Source organism: Gadus chalcogrammus, chromosome 14 (assembly GCF_026213295.1).
Source record: "Gadus chalcogrammus isolate NIFS_2021 chromosome 14, NIFS_Gcha_1.0, whole genome shotgun sequence".
Taxonomy (NCBI): Eukaryota; Metazoa; Chordata; class Actinopteri; order Gadiformes; family Gadidae; genus Gadus; species Gadus chalcogrammus.
The window spans coordinates 6,495,585-6,511,926 of NC_079425.1; the positions used below are offsets into that span (position 1 = coordinate 6,495,585).

At 42.1% G+C, this 16,342-nt stretch overlaps 1 protein-coding gene across 1 annotated transcript in view; it reads left to right on the forward strand.

The window, feature by feature from the left end:
• The window catches only part of si:ch211-186j3.6 (neural-cadherin), a 153,888-nt gene that overhangs the window by 110,147 nt on the left and 27,399 nt on the right, over positions 1-16,342 (forward strand). The window contains exons 23-27 of the mRNA XM_056608050.1: positions 1,484-1,611; positions 6,182-6,309; positions 6,774-6,897; positions 12,644-12,824; positions 13,926-14,092. Coding sequence (XP_056464025.1) covers positions 1,484-1,611; positions 6,182-6,309; positions 6,774-6,897; positions 12,644-12,824; positions 13,926-14,092 — 728 coding nt within the window. The remainder of the gene's footprint in view (positions 1-1,483; positions 1,612-6,181; positions 6,310-6,773; positions 6,898-12,643; positions 12,825-13,925; positions 14,093-16,342) is intronic.

The following is a 16,342-nucleotide window of genomic DNA, read 5'->3' on the forward strand; positions in this document are numbered from 1 at the left end:
AAAATATAGTAAATGCCCTGGTTGGAACCCAACCTCCCAATTTCCTGCACGCCATCAGTTAGATAGTTCTTTAGAGATGAGTGGTTTAAGGGCAGAGAACATTGGATCGGTGCTGTGATCCTTTTGTTTAACCGTTTTTTACTTGAATATCAATCTCAATCCTGTCAGAAAATGGAATTAACGGGAATTTTAACCATGTCCTGTTCTTAGGCATTCACAGTGTATCTGTGGATACCCATCATTATTGTTGGAATTATTATTATTATTTTGTTTTGACATGGGAATATGTCTTATTTGATCGTCAGCATAGTTAATAAAATAAGACCGTAATTTCAGGAAAAACGGTGTACGTTCCTGTTTTTCCTTGCTACGACCTCAAGTCCGGTTCTGATCCTGAAGTTGAGAGGACTTTTTGGATGCAGTTTAACGTCACGATGAAGGGACACTGACAGCAAGGTGTGTGTGATGATGTGTCGAGCCCTGTCTGGGCAGTTGTGGTCGACGTAGATGACGGCGTAAGAGAAAGGGTTAAGCTTCTCTGTGGCACATTTTATATACAACATAAACCCACACACAACAACGGCACTAGCATACAACCATGGGTATAACACCTCCCGCCTCTTCCCTTGAACTCTCTGACCCAAAGCTTATTATTTGAAATTGGCTAATGTTTGAATTCAAGCTGACAAAGGTGGGTAACTTATATAACAAATGTTTTTTTTTAATCTATGTCCGTGTGAGTGTGCCATGTCTTGCCAAAGTTAAGTATCTACCTGCTGTAGGAAATGGTTCCTTGTAAGCTGGAGCAAAACATTCTTGCCTGTGGTTATTCCATTATGTAACGCATTTTATACAACGGCATGTTTCTTCATGTATTTATTACAACTATAATTCATATCTTCTCAGAGACTATTTAGGTAATTGGCCTTTCACAAAAATCGTTACCTTCCATTTGGGATTCTCAGGAATCCTTGATTGTACCAATTATATATTGCGATTGAAAATTTGAATGTAATTCATAAACACAAGGGTATATGTTTATGCATTACAGGCTGGATCTTGATCTAACAATGGTTTGTAGATTAGTCTAGGTTGAGCCTGCATGCTGCCATCGATGATTAATTGTTATGTCAGTGTTGGTAGACATTATATCCCAGGATGGATGGTAAACGGTGCCCGACAAAGGCTGTCTTAACCGCTCCATTAGCTTTTAATTTCCCATTTGAATAAGTCAGGAAATTGAATAATAACCTGTTTTTCTTGTTTATTGTTTGCCTGGAGAAAGAAAGAAATACTAAACGCATTGTACCATTCACTAGATTGAGTGATCTTAATTAAGAGACAGTTTGTCATTAGAAGAAGTCAAGGGTCAGACAGCACAGTGCATTTCACCCACCCACCTTCTAAACATGATGTGTTATGATGCTCTCTCTCTCTCTCTGTCTCTGTCTCTGTCTCTCTGTCTCTATCCATCCATGTCCAGAGTTAATAGATGGCACCCCAACCCTGAAGATCAACCATGGCTCTGGCACGTTGGTGCTCCAGTTGCCAGGCAACGTGAATGTGGCAGACCGGAGGTGGCACCGTTTGGATGTCCACAGCAACAGCAAGGTGGGAGGCTTGGCTAATCACAACACTCTCTCACACGCACACACACACACACACATGCACACACATGCACGCCCACATAATCACACACACATGGACATGCAGACTCACACACACGTGTAAGCACATGCACAATCACGCAAAGGCATCAACACCTGCGATACAGGTGGATACTAGTACATTAACATAGGCCCACACACATAATGCAATTATACCTTTTGGTTTATTTTCACTTGCTACTGCCTAACGTCTTTTTTTAGTTTGAGCTTTTTAATTAAGTTGATTATCAGCTTTCAGTGATCGTTGATATTTAGTTGCTATAGGTGTGGATCAAAGTGTAGGTCAGTTGACGTTTGTCCAAAGGTGTGACTGATTCCATCTCGCTGAAATATGAAATGTGTTTGAGGGTGGCTGTAGGGGAGTGAGGAGGAGAGGCAGAAACAGTGTAATCTTTCATGGTGAGCCACCAGGACGAAAGTGTAACTTGCTTGCTATTATAAGACCAAAGAATTAGCACATGATATGTGCAATTTTGCTTGTCAAGGATCCGATTTGTCACTTTGCCAGCATCCCTACAAACAATTTGGCCACGATTAAAAATCCATTACAATCAAATAAAGATTAACATACAATCAGTTCAGGCAACAGCCATGTAATCAAAGTAAAAAAAACTCCTTACAGAGCAACAGCATTTTTTTTAATGCCGTTCATCAGCATAAAATGGCATTGACCCCTCTGATAGGCCGAATTGCTCATGAGCACTTGGGTAAATTATTAAAACCATAGTAACACTAACTGAAATGCCAATGTGCTGAATCTGAATCCAAATACTTACCATGTAATGCAAGTAAGGGTAGTAATTGAATCTGATTCATTGCTCTGAGAATAAAGAGCTTCTGAATTTGCATTCAGAAGGCATGTTAAACAGGAATTGAACCCAAACCCTTTCGTTTTTGTTTTAACCATGGTAATAGGTCTTATTTGTTCATAGCAATAGTAATCTATGTAATCCATGCCTCTTTCTCACTGTTAGTAACATATTTGGGGGTAGCTGTGGTGAAGAGATGAGGATTTTTGTGATGATGAAGATGATGATGGTTGTGGTGGGGGTGGTGATGAAGGTGGTGGTGGGGATGATGTTGGTGGAGGCGTTGGTGCGGTTGAGGGTGGTGGAGGTAATGATGATGATAGTGGGTAGCTGACGGTGACAATGATGTTGACGTTGGTGACGGTGGCTGGGGTAGAGCTGTTGATGGTGGTGTTGGTGTGGCAGAGAGGATGGTTGTGGTGGAGGGGATGACGCTGGTGGACGTGGTGCTGGTGACGGTAGAGGTGGTGATGCTGGTGATAATGGTGGCTGTTATGGTGGTTGTGAGGATGGAGGTTGTGATGAAGATGACGGTGGTGATGGCGATCTTTTCTACTCGGGTTGCTTTTTCACAACTATCCACACTACAGTCAGCTACAAGGAAGACACGCTTCCCTTGTATGTGGAAGCCTAACAACTCTAACCCTGTTTTTTCAAATAGAATTGGCAGCAGAGGAGCACACTTAGGACTTTTGTAAGACTCCAATGATATTTGGGGTATAAAAGAGAAAATAGCAAAGGAATAAAGTGCTTCACTCAACGCAAAATCCGGCTCTTATGAAAACAAACCCAAAAAAACGATGCTTGGGGCATTCAAGATGCCGAGATAAGGTCAGGAAGGGAGCTGTGCTGACAGCTACAGATGGCAAAAAAAACCTCTCCATGGATTCTCCATTATTGCTAGAGGCATGTGTGTGTGTGTGTGTGTGTGTGTGTGTGTGTGTGTGTGTGTGTGTGTGTGTGTGTGTGTGTGTGTGTGTGTGTGTGTGTGTGTGTGTGTGTGTGTGTGTGTGTGTGTGTGTGTGTGTGTGTGTCTGGTATAAAGTTGTCAGCAGCTGAAATAAGCAGCCCAGATGTATCCACGGAAACATTTGAAATATTTACTGAATATATACATAAATAAAGCAATCATGTCGCACCTGTCACTGTCGTGGTTAAAACCCAAGAGCCTGCAGATAATAAAGCATCAAACTAGAAACTTTGAGCGACTTCTTGTCCAGACTCATAACAAATTTATCCCCGATAGCCACAAAGCAAAGTTTCCTTAAAAATAAATAACAGCAGTTAAGTGGATTGCATCGCGATAAAGGCACGGAAATGTACACCAGAGTTCTTTATGGGGGTACCGATAACACATTTTGATCCATCCCTGAAGCATTAAGAATCTACTAATTATTTCATTGCCAAATTTAAGAAGTTCATAGAGCTTTGAGGGAAAAATACATAATTGGCTTTTGATTTATTTTACATTCTCTCTCCTTTTTAATTGTTCTCTTTTGTTCACAACCAAACACACCGGCATTGAACATATTATCAGAGCCTGTTGTACAGGGAATTTCCAGCTGTAGTACAGCATTTATTGGAGCATGCAAATTCAGTAGTTCATACTGTGTCGGCCATTCAACAATCATGCAGTAAAGCGTATTATATTGTGAATTACACAAAACAGTGATGTTATATCAGAATAAAGAAAGCCATACCCCTGCCTATACGAGGCGGAAAACTCATTCACATGTCTCATGAACCCATAGAGCTATGGGCATGCCTTTTATGTAAAACAAGGCAAGTGCAAGAGTACTACAGTTTTTGCACACACCACTGCACAGAACTGAACTACTACTAATTGAATCCAACACAGGTGAAGATGAGTCTTGAGCTAGCTGGATGCGGGCCATCACATTAGAGGCATAACAAAGACCTCAACGCAGGGAGTGAGTCTAGCATCTGAAAAGCCAATCAGAAAGAAATAAGCTAACTGTGGGGACTGGATTCACAGAGACACCTATTTCATTCTCTGCACTTGCTGAAGGCGGGGGGTATACACTATAGGCTCTACGGAGCATAGAAGTGACACAACAGACTGGAGTTATCGACCCTGAGGAAAGTAATAAGGTTGAAACGCTTAAATGAATGAGCTGGAGTGATGAATGCTTATTTTCATAATCCTACCCCTCTGCTAAATTGTTGCACGATGATATTGATTGTGCTTCGAGCAATACATGGAACGTATCAATCCCTTGTACACACGTGTGGTTTATTGATTTCATTGTTTATGCATGTATGATATGTTTGTTGCTGTGTTCGAAGTAGGTAAACGCAGGCCATTCCATCGTTTTAATGTCGATGATGAACATGCTCATCATACCATGTCAAAAATTAACTAATGCGGAGCGACCATTAAGGCTCAGTCCTTACCGCAGCAATGTGGTTCTTACTGCATGTACTCCCCTCTCTCTCTCTCCTGTACCTTCTTGTCTAAATCCCCATGAATAAAGCATAAATAATGAAAAAGTTGACCGTAAAAAAATCAAACAAACCGATGACAAAATCTCAGGCAAATTTTAATATTTAACCGCTTATAACCAACTCAAATCTTCCTCGTATCTGGTTACAGCTCCACTTCATTTAATTAAACGTATAACAAAGTACTGCAACATCGGGAGAACCAAAAGAAACATCAAACTCTTCCAACAACCAACCCTTTCCAGCGACAAGTTTTGTTGCACGATATCCCACTTTTGATATCTCCAAGACAACCGCCAGAGGACGGTCTCGATGTAATCCCAACAACACTCGAGCACAGTTCTCCTCTGGTCTTACACTCGCATTTCGATGTCGTCACCTTCAACCATCCAATTTCATGATCACAAACACGTAGGCATGAAACCACTCTATCTATCGTGGCTCTAGCTATCGCAAGGTTACAATCGCTATGTAAGCAGACATTTACCTCCAAGGTCTCCCCTGCTGAAATCATCCACACGATACGAGTGCGCTCACGAACAGCACTCACGTGCTGTTCGTGAGCATTTGGACAGCGCCGTCCATATTCTTCTGAATCATGAAATTTATTTGCGCATATATCAATAAACATTTATTATTAATATATTTTTTTCTACATGATGGAATAAGTCACACATTAGAAAAAATGTCAAATGAACTACACCTTTGAATTCAATTTCATGTCCCGTGTGAACAATACATCATCGTTGATAAAAAAAAAAATCTATAACTATAACGACCAAATGACAACGTTCTTGCAACACTGTCCACTCTAGCAAACATTATTCTAACAATATTTTTATTTCATTTGTTTGAATGTGTGTTATGTGTATTAATACTATGGTAGGAATCCCAGTGTCATCACATTTAGAATACCAACTGTAAAATGTTTACCCGAGCATCGTGTCTTAACAGCAGATATGGACTGTATGGACGTATAAAAATAGCGCTAATTAGAAAAAGAGCTGAAGTTGAGGATGGCCCAAAATAAGCATGCACGTACCAGCCACGTACACACACACACACACACACACACACACACACACACACACACACACACACACACACACACACACACACACACACACACACACACACACACACACACACACAGATAATATAAGCAACACTAAATAATATAGTGTTTTAAATGCAAATGATTCTTCATGATGTGATGTTTTGTGTGCGTGCCATATGCTTCAGGAGGTGCGGTTCACACTGGATCGCTGTGCAGGAGCCACAGTGATGGAGATGGAGGGGCTTGGCAGTTGGCTGACCACCGATGACCACTCTTCCTGTGAAGTGACGGGTGTCACTCCAAACACAGACCGGTATGTGGTTGGAGACACACACGGGCAAGCATACACTCACACGCACATACACAATTACGCACATGCACATATGCAAACACAAAGGCACACACAAAGGCAGGTATGTATGTATATATCTCACTCACTCACTCACTCACTCACTCACTCACTCACTCACTCACTCACTCACTCACTCACTCACTCACTCACTCACTCACTCACTCACTCACTCACTCACTCACTCACTCACTCACTCACACAAAGAATCACATACATATGTGAAATGTCCATATAAAAAAAGCCAACAACACACTGTACAACACAATCAAGGAAATACTTGCTTGAATGTTCCTGTGTTAACTGTGTGTGTGTGTGTGTGTGTGTGTGTGTGTGTGTGTGTGTGTGTGTGTGTGTGTGTGTGTGTGTGTGTGTGTGTGTGTGTGTGTGTGTGTGTGTGTGTGTGTGTGTGTGTGTGTGCACCACAGACACCTGAACATGAGCCAAGTGCTCCAGTTAGGGGGTGTGAACGAGGAGGTCCCATACATGTACCCCCAGCTCCAGCACAAACACTTCAGCGGCTGCATCCGGAACCTCGTCGTGGACAGCAAGGTAAGACAGGCTCACGCACTCAAGCACACACACACACACACACACACACAATGCACAAATGATTATTTCTCCCCAAACCAAACGATAATAAAAGTGACTCAGGCATGGAGGTACAATTGACTGCAAAGCAAATCTAGAATTTGTATTGAAGATTTACATTTATTTTTAATAAAAAAACTGTTGAAAGCAACTGTTCTACACAATCAATTGTTCATAAATAGTAATATTAATAATCAAATCCCTGCACATCTGAAGGACCCTTTAATTATGTTTTTCAGGAACCTGAAAGCCCGGCTTGAATGTTACCTTGAGTGCCCCACTAGGAAAATAAATGGTCCTATGATGTTTTTTTTCAATAAAGTGGGTTACAATAATGAATCCTGAAACGCACATATTACAATTTAATTCTCAATTCTCGATAGGAAAGATTTTAGCTGTGTTTTCATCTTAGGAATTATTTATATTGAGCAATCCTAGTGTGGCTGTTAGCCAATCTTCAAATAGCTGATGTTCATGTTCGCAGCAAATTTGTGCTTAATACTGTGGCTGCCAAGTCACAGTTTGGTAATATTTGTTTGACCTTGTTTGCCACCGGCAGTGGTATGGAATAATTACATTAGAAGTCGATTACACACATTATGTATCATTAGTAATATATTCATGTTCTTCACTGCTTGAGGCATACGCTACTGCAATTTCCTCATTCAATAATAACCATTTTTAGAATGGGTGCGTGCACAGAATATGAGTAAGAGGAATTTATTCTTCAACTAGTTGATTTTTTAGGCACATGCCTATAGGAAAGTCTGGGGTCAAGGGTTATTTGAACTACTATCTACAGGCCCACGGTTATATAGCCTTGCCAGGTGGTTTGTGTGTGTGTGCGCGTGTGTCCATTGGTGAGTGTGTTTGCATGCACATGGCCTGTATCTTATGTGGCTACAGTTGAGTCCATGATAGAAACTCATGCACACATAACCCATGTGTCTAGATGCATATGTGGCAGCTTTCCTTTTCTTTCAGCATGTTTGCACGTGTGTGCCTCCCATAGCGTTTACCCTTTCCCTTGGACAAATGGTGGAAGGACAGTCCTTCATTTTAATGAGAACAAAAATCTCAAGCCCCTGGAGTTGCTAAGTCACTTGCATATTTGTAAAGAAGAAGTCTTCATGGCCAAACGGATAAACACAATGGAATTCCGTTGATGGAAGCCAAATGAAGGAATTTAAACCTTTCACTTCAATAAATCATCAAAAAGGGTGAATCGCTGAGGGTGCTACTCACCCACTGCCACAAAGCACACTTTTTATCAGATGATGTTTTCCGGTTTTTCATTCATCTCTTGGATCCTGGGAGGTGTGTCACTGACATGATTGGGGTGTTAACGTACCCAGTGTGCAAAACCAGCCCGCGTGCCTCCGCCTCGCGGGGACATCGCTGTTTTAGCCGTTTTATTTGTTCACTAATGAGCACAAAATAAAGTTTAAGTTGTGCGTGTGGGCGGACATGAGAAACAGATATGTCTGCAAAGGGAGAAAGCTGCAAACAGCAGGCGTACAATTGATTAATAACACTTGTTATTAATCAAGGGCGGCTGCTTCTGCGCTACATTAAGTCCTCACCAAACTAACCATTTCTGTTTCCTGCGTTGGCAGCCTCTTTGTACACAAACGACTTAACTCGCCGTGCGTATGTGTGAGTTGTCGTGCGTCTCGTTTTGCCCGGAGCACTATCCCGGCCCTGTGACCATGTTATTTTTCAATTGTTTTCTGCAAATATTAAGTCACACTTCAGGAGGCCTGTTTGTGTGTGTGTGTGTGTGTGTGTGTGTCTCTGTGTCTCTGTGTCTGTGTGTGCGTGCCTTTAGCTTGTGAGTGTGAGTGTACATCTGCGCGCAAACATGCATGTGTGCGTGTATGTGTCCGTGTGTGCTTGAGTGCGGGTGTGCGATTTATTCCCTTACACCATTGACTCATCTAGAGTATATTTATAATATAATCCATAGTGTATACTACAGATGCACTGTATCCATTAAATATCTATTCAAATATGGATTTACATGTTTCCTGTTATATATATATATATATTGATCTAGTACATAATGCATAGTGCCTATGTGTGTAGGCGGCAATCTGTAAGATGCAGCAAGAAAGTGAGGGCAGGTCAGATGGCTCAGCAGTAGGGGTCACGAGAGGCCTGGTGGAGGTCAACCAATGGCCAGGGACACTCTATAAATCTGTTTCCTGGAGCATCATCGCTCTCTGCAATAGCTGGCAGTCATCCTTCTTTAACTCTGTTCAGGCGTATCATCGATCCCTTTCTCTCACTATGGCTATCTCTTTCTCTCTTTCTGTGTTCGTCTACTACGCCTCTCTGTCTCTCGCTATCTATTCTCTATTCCACGTTGATCTCTGGTGATTTTTTCACTGCCTCTCAGAAACACTTTAAACCTCGTACAATGCATTTCCCCAGAGGGATTAAGGATACACACACGTATGCATACGTGCACACACACACACTGGGCATCGTTAACGTTAACACCTTTGCTCAATTTAATCAAAAGAAACCTTGTGCATTTCTGAGGTCACAACCAATCAACAATTGCCCCGCAAGAACGGAAAATTCTGTTTCTTTCGCCGTCTCTTCGTCGGCGAAGATGTGAACTCATAAATAACAGAAACAGTGCGGCCTGTTTCATGAAAAGTTTAAACCAAGAAAGGGAGATTAAAGCGCTCAATGTTTTCGTGTTCTTTCAATCGTCGCTCACAGCCGTCCGCCCGTCGCCACTGTCGCCATGGTTAGTTTTGATGCAGATATTTACGTTTTTCTGCTCTGTATTCACAGTTAACAGTTCCAGCACTGAATTAATAAAAAGGGTTTTCATAGGCAAGGCAAGGCAAGGCAAGGCAACTTTATTTATATAGCACTTTTGATACACAAGGCAGACTCAAAGTGCTTCACATATAAACATTGTCATACAATTAAATAAAATAATAGATATATAATATATATATATATCTATTATAATAATAGATTCCCATTTCATACATGAAATGGGAACAAATGTGTGTGTTTGTATGTAGTTAGGGTATATATATATATATTAGAGCTGTCAAGCGATTAAAATATTTAATCGTGATTAATCGCATTAATGTCATAGTTAACTCACGATTAATCTCAATTTTTTTTTCTATGCTAAATATCCCTTGATTTTTTTGTCCCATAATTCTTCTAATTTAATTCTCTTATCAACATGGTGAAGTGCATCGGCTTGCCTTGTGCAAATGATTTTTTATTGATAACAACATTGGCATATATTGATCAAAACAAGACGATACAAAAAAAGAGCCTGTAGTGCAATTAAACGACTGCTTTGAACAAATGTCATTTGAACATAGCAGTCAGGCTACTGCTTCTTTGTTTTGAGCCAAAGAAAAAAAACAAATATGTATACATAATTTTTTTTTTTTAAATAAAATAATTGCGTTAATCGCGCGATAAAATTGTTAACGCCGTTAAAATTGGTTTTCGTTAACGCCGTTAATAACGCGTTTAACTGACAGCTCTAATATATATATATATATATATATATATACACACATAAAACTAGGTGAAATAACACATACCGTACTCAGATATGTAATCCATATTAATTTAAGTGTATCATATATATTGCAAAAACCACTGTAAACATAGAGATACAGAATTTTAACTTGTTGTATTAACTTATTATATTGAGGAATAATTCATGCCACATAAAGTCATGAATAACCCCTTCCAGTTGGATATGTATACACTTATTAATACGATACATATGTGTCCTGCTAAACACGACAATCTAGCCTAAGTGGAGAAGATCCTTTTGCAATCTTCTAGCCCTACGTATACTCAATCTTATTCTTTAATGAGTTGATTATTCACTGGTGAATTTTCAATGGCTTCACCCAGAACTATAGTTGTGACACCTACCCTCAAAACGTATTTACCCCTTTGCATTCCCATACCATGCTTTATGCAGGAAGGTACTTCATGCATAAGGTACATCCGAAAGATGATTGGTTTAGTCTAATTAAAGGGATAGTGCACTTTTGCCTGATTTATCTGGGAAGGCAAGCATGCTAAATTTCACTGTTGGTAGTTCCATTATCACTAGATCAAGTCATGCCTGAAGGTCTCGATTTGCTCCAGTGCAGATTAAGGTATGTTCCGGACAAATCATTCAGAATAATTTAAAAGACGTTGATCTTATTTTGGCCGGCCACGACCGAGGAAGACCTTTTGTAGACCAACCTGTTTTGTACTCAATACGGTTTCAGTTTGGTGACTAAAAGGTCCTTTAGATAAGACCAGTTGGGTCTCCATGGAGACGGGGAAATCAGATCAAAATAAATCAGTGTGCCTCGCTTTTCTGACGTACCGTCTTCACATTGCCATCATCTCTGGAGGTGCAATGAGTGCCGAAAAGGCATTTGCTAGTTTTCTCCGCAATCCCCTTATGTTGTTCTTACGTTATCGCCACTTTTATTTTCGTACGCTCCAGTGTGTGTAGGTGTAAGGCTGTCTGCAATATGTGTTTGGAGGAGGGACATTTTGAAATCGGACAATGAATGCCAAATGAGTACATTTTCATAAGCAATACGCATTTGTGATTCAAGTAGCTTAGAATCTCTCTCTCTCTCTCTCTCTCTCTCTCTCTCTCTCTCTCTCTCTTCCCCCCCCTCCCTCCCTCCCTCCCCCCCTCTATCTCTCTAACCCTTTGTCTCTATAAACTGCTTCAAATTATGATTGACAATATACTCATGTGTCCTTTCACTGGATCACCTCCCCATCTTCCACCCTCTCCCAACCGATCTTCACTCATCTGCTCCCTCCTCTCCTTTCTGTGCTCCTCTTCTCTCCTCTCTACTTTTCACCCCCCTCACCACTCCTCTCCTCTTTCTCCCCTCTGCTCCCCTCCCCTCACCCTACTCTCCTTTTCACCCCCATCCCCACTCCTCTCCACTTTCTCAACTCTTCTCATGTCACCTCCTCCTCTCTTCCCTTTTCTCCCCTCCCCTTGACCCTTATCTCCCCACTTCTCTCATCCCCTCTCCTCACTCCTCTCTCTCCTCATCCCCTCTCCTCACTCCTCTCTCTCCTCATCCCCTCTCCTCACTCCTCTCTCTCCTCATCCCCTCTCCTCACTCCCCTCTCCTCTCCTCCCCTCCCCTCTCCTCTCCTCCCCTCCCCTCTCCTCACTCCTCTCTCTCCTCATCCCCTCTCCTCATCCCCTCTCCTCTCCTCACCTCCCCTCTCCTCACTCCTCTCCCCTCTCTTCTCACTCCTCTCTCTCCTCATCCTCTCTCCTCACTCCTCTCTTTCCTCATCCCCTCTCTTCACTCCCCTCTCCTCACCTCCCCTCTCCTCACTCCTCTCTTCTCTCTCCTCATCCCCTCTCCTCACTCCTCTCCCCTCTCTCCTCACTCCTCTCTCTCCTCACCTCCCCTCTCCTCACTCCTCTCTCCTCTCTCCTCATCCCCCTCCTCACACCTCTCCTCTCCTCATCCCCACTCCTCTCTCTCCCCACCTCCCCTCTCCTCACCTCCTCTCTCCTCACTCCTCACTCCTCACTCCTCACTCCTCTCCTCTCCTCATCCCCACTCCTCTCTCTCCCCACCTCCCCTCTCCTCACCTCTCTCCTCTGACCTCACTCCTCTCTCCTCATCCCCCTCCTCCTCTCTGTCCACTCCATCCCACCGTCTCTCAGCTCTATGATCTGGGCTCCCCGGCTGACGCCCAGTCCAGCTCCCCGGGATGCCTGACCACGGACGCCAGCTGTGTCAACATGGGCTACCCGTCCTGCGGACACCGCGGCCGTTGCCATGGTGAATGGGGCTCCGTCAGCTGCCAGTGCATGGCAGGCTTCACCGGCCAGCAGTGTGAAGAAGGTAAACAAGCTAAATCAAAGCATGTTGGACAGAGGATAATCCATTACAAAACCCTGGCTCTAACTCACTCTGAACCAGTTAGATTTAAATAATTGCCAAATATTACAGCTGTTTCAACTGTCGCTGAAAAGTGGGGAAGTCATGGGTACCTGTTTGTGATTCTTGATGTTATCAATCCGCCTCCGCCATATTATTTGTATTTGTGTTGTGGCAAATGCTCAATGACAGACTATATGAAACAGGACAAGCAGCCACAATATGCCTTTTATGCGTTGTCGCTGATTAGGAGCTAACGTAGGAAGAAGAGAGAGTTTAAATCACAGCTACCCTCCAATTGGTTTAGCGTCACACTTAATTTGCATAAAGTTGTAGACGCCAGGATCTCGCTGCAGGGCTTGTCGTCCACCTCTGCGGCTTGCTGATTCAGAGCAACATTGAACAATTCCAATTTAAGCCTGACTGTTGCTTTTTAAGTTACAAGTTTTGCTCTTTCGGGGGGGCAAAACCAAGCCCTTTAAGGTTTAGTTCCCTTCGGTTCAGTGCAGTTCAGTTCTATTCATTCACATTGTAGTTGTTTCTCTCTGAAATGGCTTGGGTGTGATGAAAAGAGTTTTCTAAAAGATGTCTGGTTGCACTCTGTTGATGCTTCAGTCGTGGCATTATAAAGGTAATAAAACATTCAGTGAGTAGAGAGCAAAGTGTCTGAAATACAGACACTCTAGCTTTATAAGCATTTACAGAGTTTTGGAGATGTTGTTTCCAAACATTGACCTTCAACCCCAGTATTCAAACTGGACTCAAGTTGGGCTTAAAAAGACAGTCCATGACTATAGCAACTATTCTGTGGACGTTTGATGGGGGAGTTGCTGTTTGTTTGCAAGCTAAATAAGCGACAAAGGCCTGAAGAAAACAAAGATAGAAAGGAAAGATAGAACAGGGAAAATACAGCTGTACTAATTTAAATGTCCTATAAGAAACATCAGCATCTGTTGTGATAATGAGGGATATGCAGACATATGATGGGATGCATTCTGACATTCTCTTGGACACATACACCCACCCATGTGTGATTGAGTTTGACTCGACCCTCCATCGTTTCAGATGTTCCAGAGTACTCTTTTGACGGGCGCGGTCACGTGCACTACCACCTGGTGACCCCGATGGCAGCCCGGAGGACGTGGATTCAGGTTCTGATCCGAACCCGCAAGCACAGCAGCACCGTCGTCTCCCTCATCTCTAAGGATCAGAGCGAATACCTGCGCCTGGAGGTGAGCCACGCGTGTGTGTGTGTGTGTGTGTCGTCCAAAAGTTGGTTGTGCCACCAGATATCAATGTGTTTGTAAACTTAAGCGGTATTGTGTTTTTAGTATTTAGTATAGTGTTCTGCAAGATTCAGCTTGTGTGTAATTTAATTAAAGTGTCGGTGTCAAATGACATTAGCTGTAAATAAGATTTCCTGGAGCATTTGTTGCAGTCAAGTTAAAACTCACAAGAGAATTGTATTAATGTTTAATATCCATTATCCTCACTGCAAATGAACAAAAAGGAAAAGATTGGCACTGAAAAATAGTATATTGTTGCTTTTTAATTTAGATTTAATTAATTGGATGAAATATTGGAAAAATGAGATCATTTTTTTCTAACCCCACGGTGGAGTGTTGCTTTGCATGATTTCTTTGTGTTTCTGTTTTTCCATTTTGTTGTAAATTGTTTTTGAAGCATAGCTTTAAATTGTAACTTTAACATCATCCCCCATGACGATACATTTGCAATTTCTGGATTCATAACTTTAATAGCTAACACAACTTATTGAACCAACTAAACCTACCCCTAACACTTAACCCCTACCCCAGCCCCCATCTGCTCTATTGAGCCTGTTACTGGGCTGGGCTCCCTCTATGGTTATCTCTCGGGCCCTGACCCCTTAGGCCCTTGCCGGTCGTAGGGAGGGCCTGCTCTCTTGTAGCTTCTTCTGTTATAAATAATGAGTGGGAGTCTGTATCATGATGTACCTAGCTGGGTTTCGCACCTTCCTCCGACCGCCGCTGCTCGTGTTCTCCTCCGAGCTCAGACCTCTAAAGCAAGAAAGAAAGAAAACTAGAAGAAGAAGAATTCAACAATCCTGGAAAGACAAAACTTTTTTTTTCAACCAGTGAACCAGAGTAACTTTGAAGCATACGTGAAGCCCCTGTTTCAGCTTGGATTACTACACTGAGATTAAAAATGATAATTAATGATAGTATAGTAAGGAAGTGCCTGTAATCCCCAAGAAGCATAAAATTCCCATCGGTCACGGAGGAATTAAACGCTGCCCGAGATGGAGCCCCACCTTCCTCGATCAGCACACACCTCGCCGCCGGTGTTCCTTCTTAATGATGTTGATGAGTATACCAAAAGACACTTTAAAGGGGACCTATTATGCTTTTTGACTTTTATGACCTATAAACGTTGTTATAATGATTGATAGTCATGTTTAACCATACACAAAAAACGATGTAGATTTTCGGGAAACTCTTCCTCTCATCTGGGCGCTTTCCGCATTCTCTGTCAACGCTCGGTTTCGTCCTTCTCCGCCCCCTCGCCCCCCACCTGCCAACCCAACTCCGTTGTGATTGGTTACCTTCCTTGAAGCGCGCGCGCGGGCAGATTTGACCAGGCATATGGGGGCGCGGCAGGAGTGCCTCTACGTAGATGATTTCCCGGAAATGTGAACAAGTGAATCGCAAACGTTGTCCCGAGTGTTTAGCGCTCTGCACAGCCACCCCAGACTGTCAGCAGGGAATACGTCGAAATGCATGTACGTCATTATTTGACACTTTAGTATGGTTAAACATGACTATCAATCATTATAACAACGTTTATAGGTCATAAAAGTCGAAAAAGCATAATAGGTCCCCTATAAGCACAGCTGCGTTCAGAGTAGGGTAGAAAACACTCAACGAACGGTTGGCTGTATTCTAAGTTACGTTCTTATTTTAGTAACAGTGAGAACATTTTTGTAGAATACTTTGTTGATAATAATATAAAAAAAAATACTAGTTTTGAGAACTGAAAATATTTTGGGTTCACATTGGGTTCACTTTGGGTTAACAATAGCTGAATTGAATCACAAAACAACTTATCCTGACGTCATGCTATCTTTATGCAGTAATTTGCATTCCTGCATTTAACTTATGTTAATTCATGGTAAATTTATGTACCCTTAATGTTAAAGGTTATCCCTTAATTATAACACAATACTTAGAAGTGTCTCATGTGCTTTGGCTCATTTCAATTATCTAATTTTTTTTTTTTTTTATAATCTTTGGCAGGTGAGGTAGTAATAGATAGTCGTTTGTTAACCCTGTGTTTTTTTTTCCACTTCATTTTGACTCTCGCCCCGATTCTCCAGTCCGCTCTCTTTCCCTTCATTCAGTCACGTCCCATTTGCTCAGACTCACTTACACGGCAGTAGAAGAAGAAGATCAGGTTTCAGGACATAAAATTTACCAGTTTTTTCTCCATGGCCGCTTGATGAG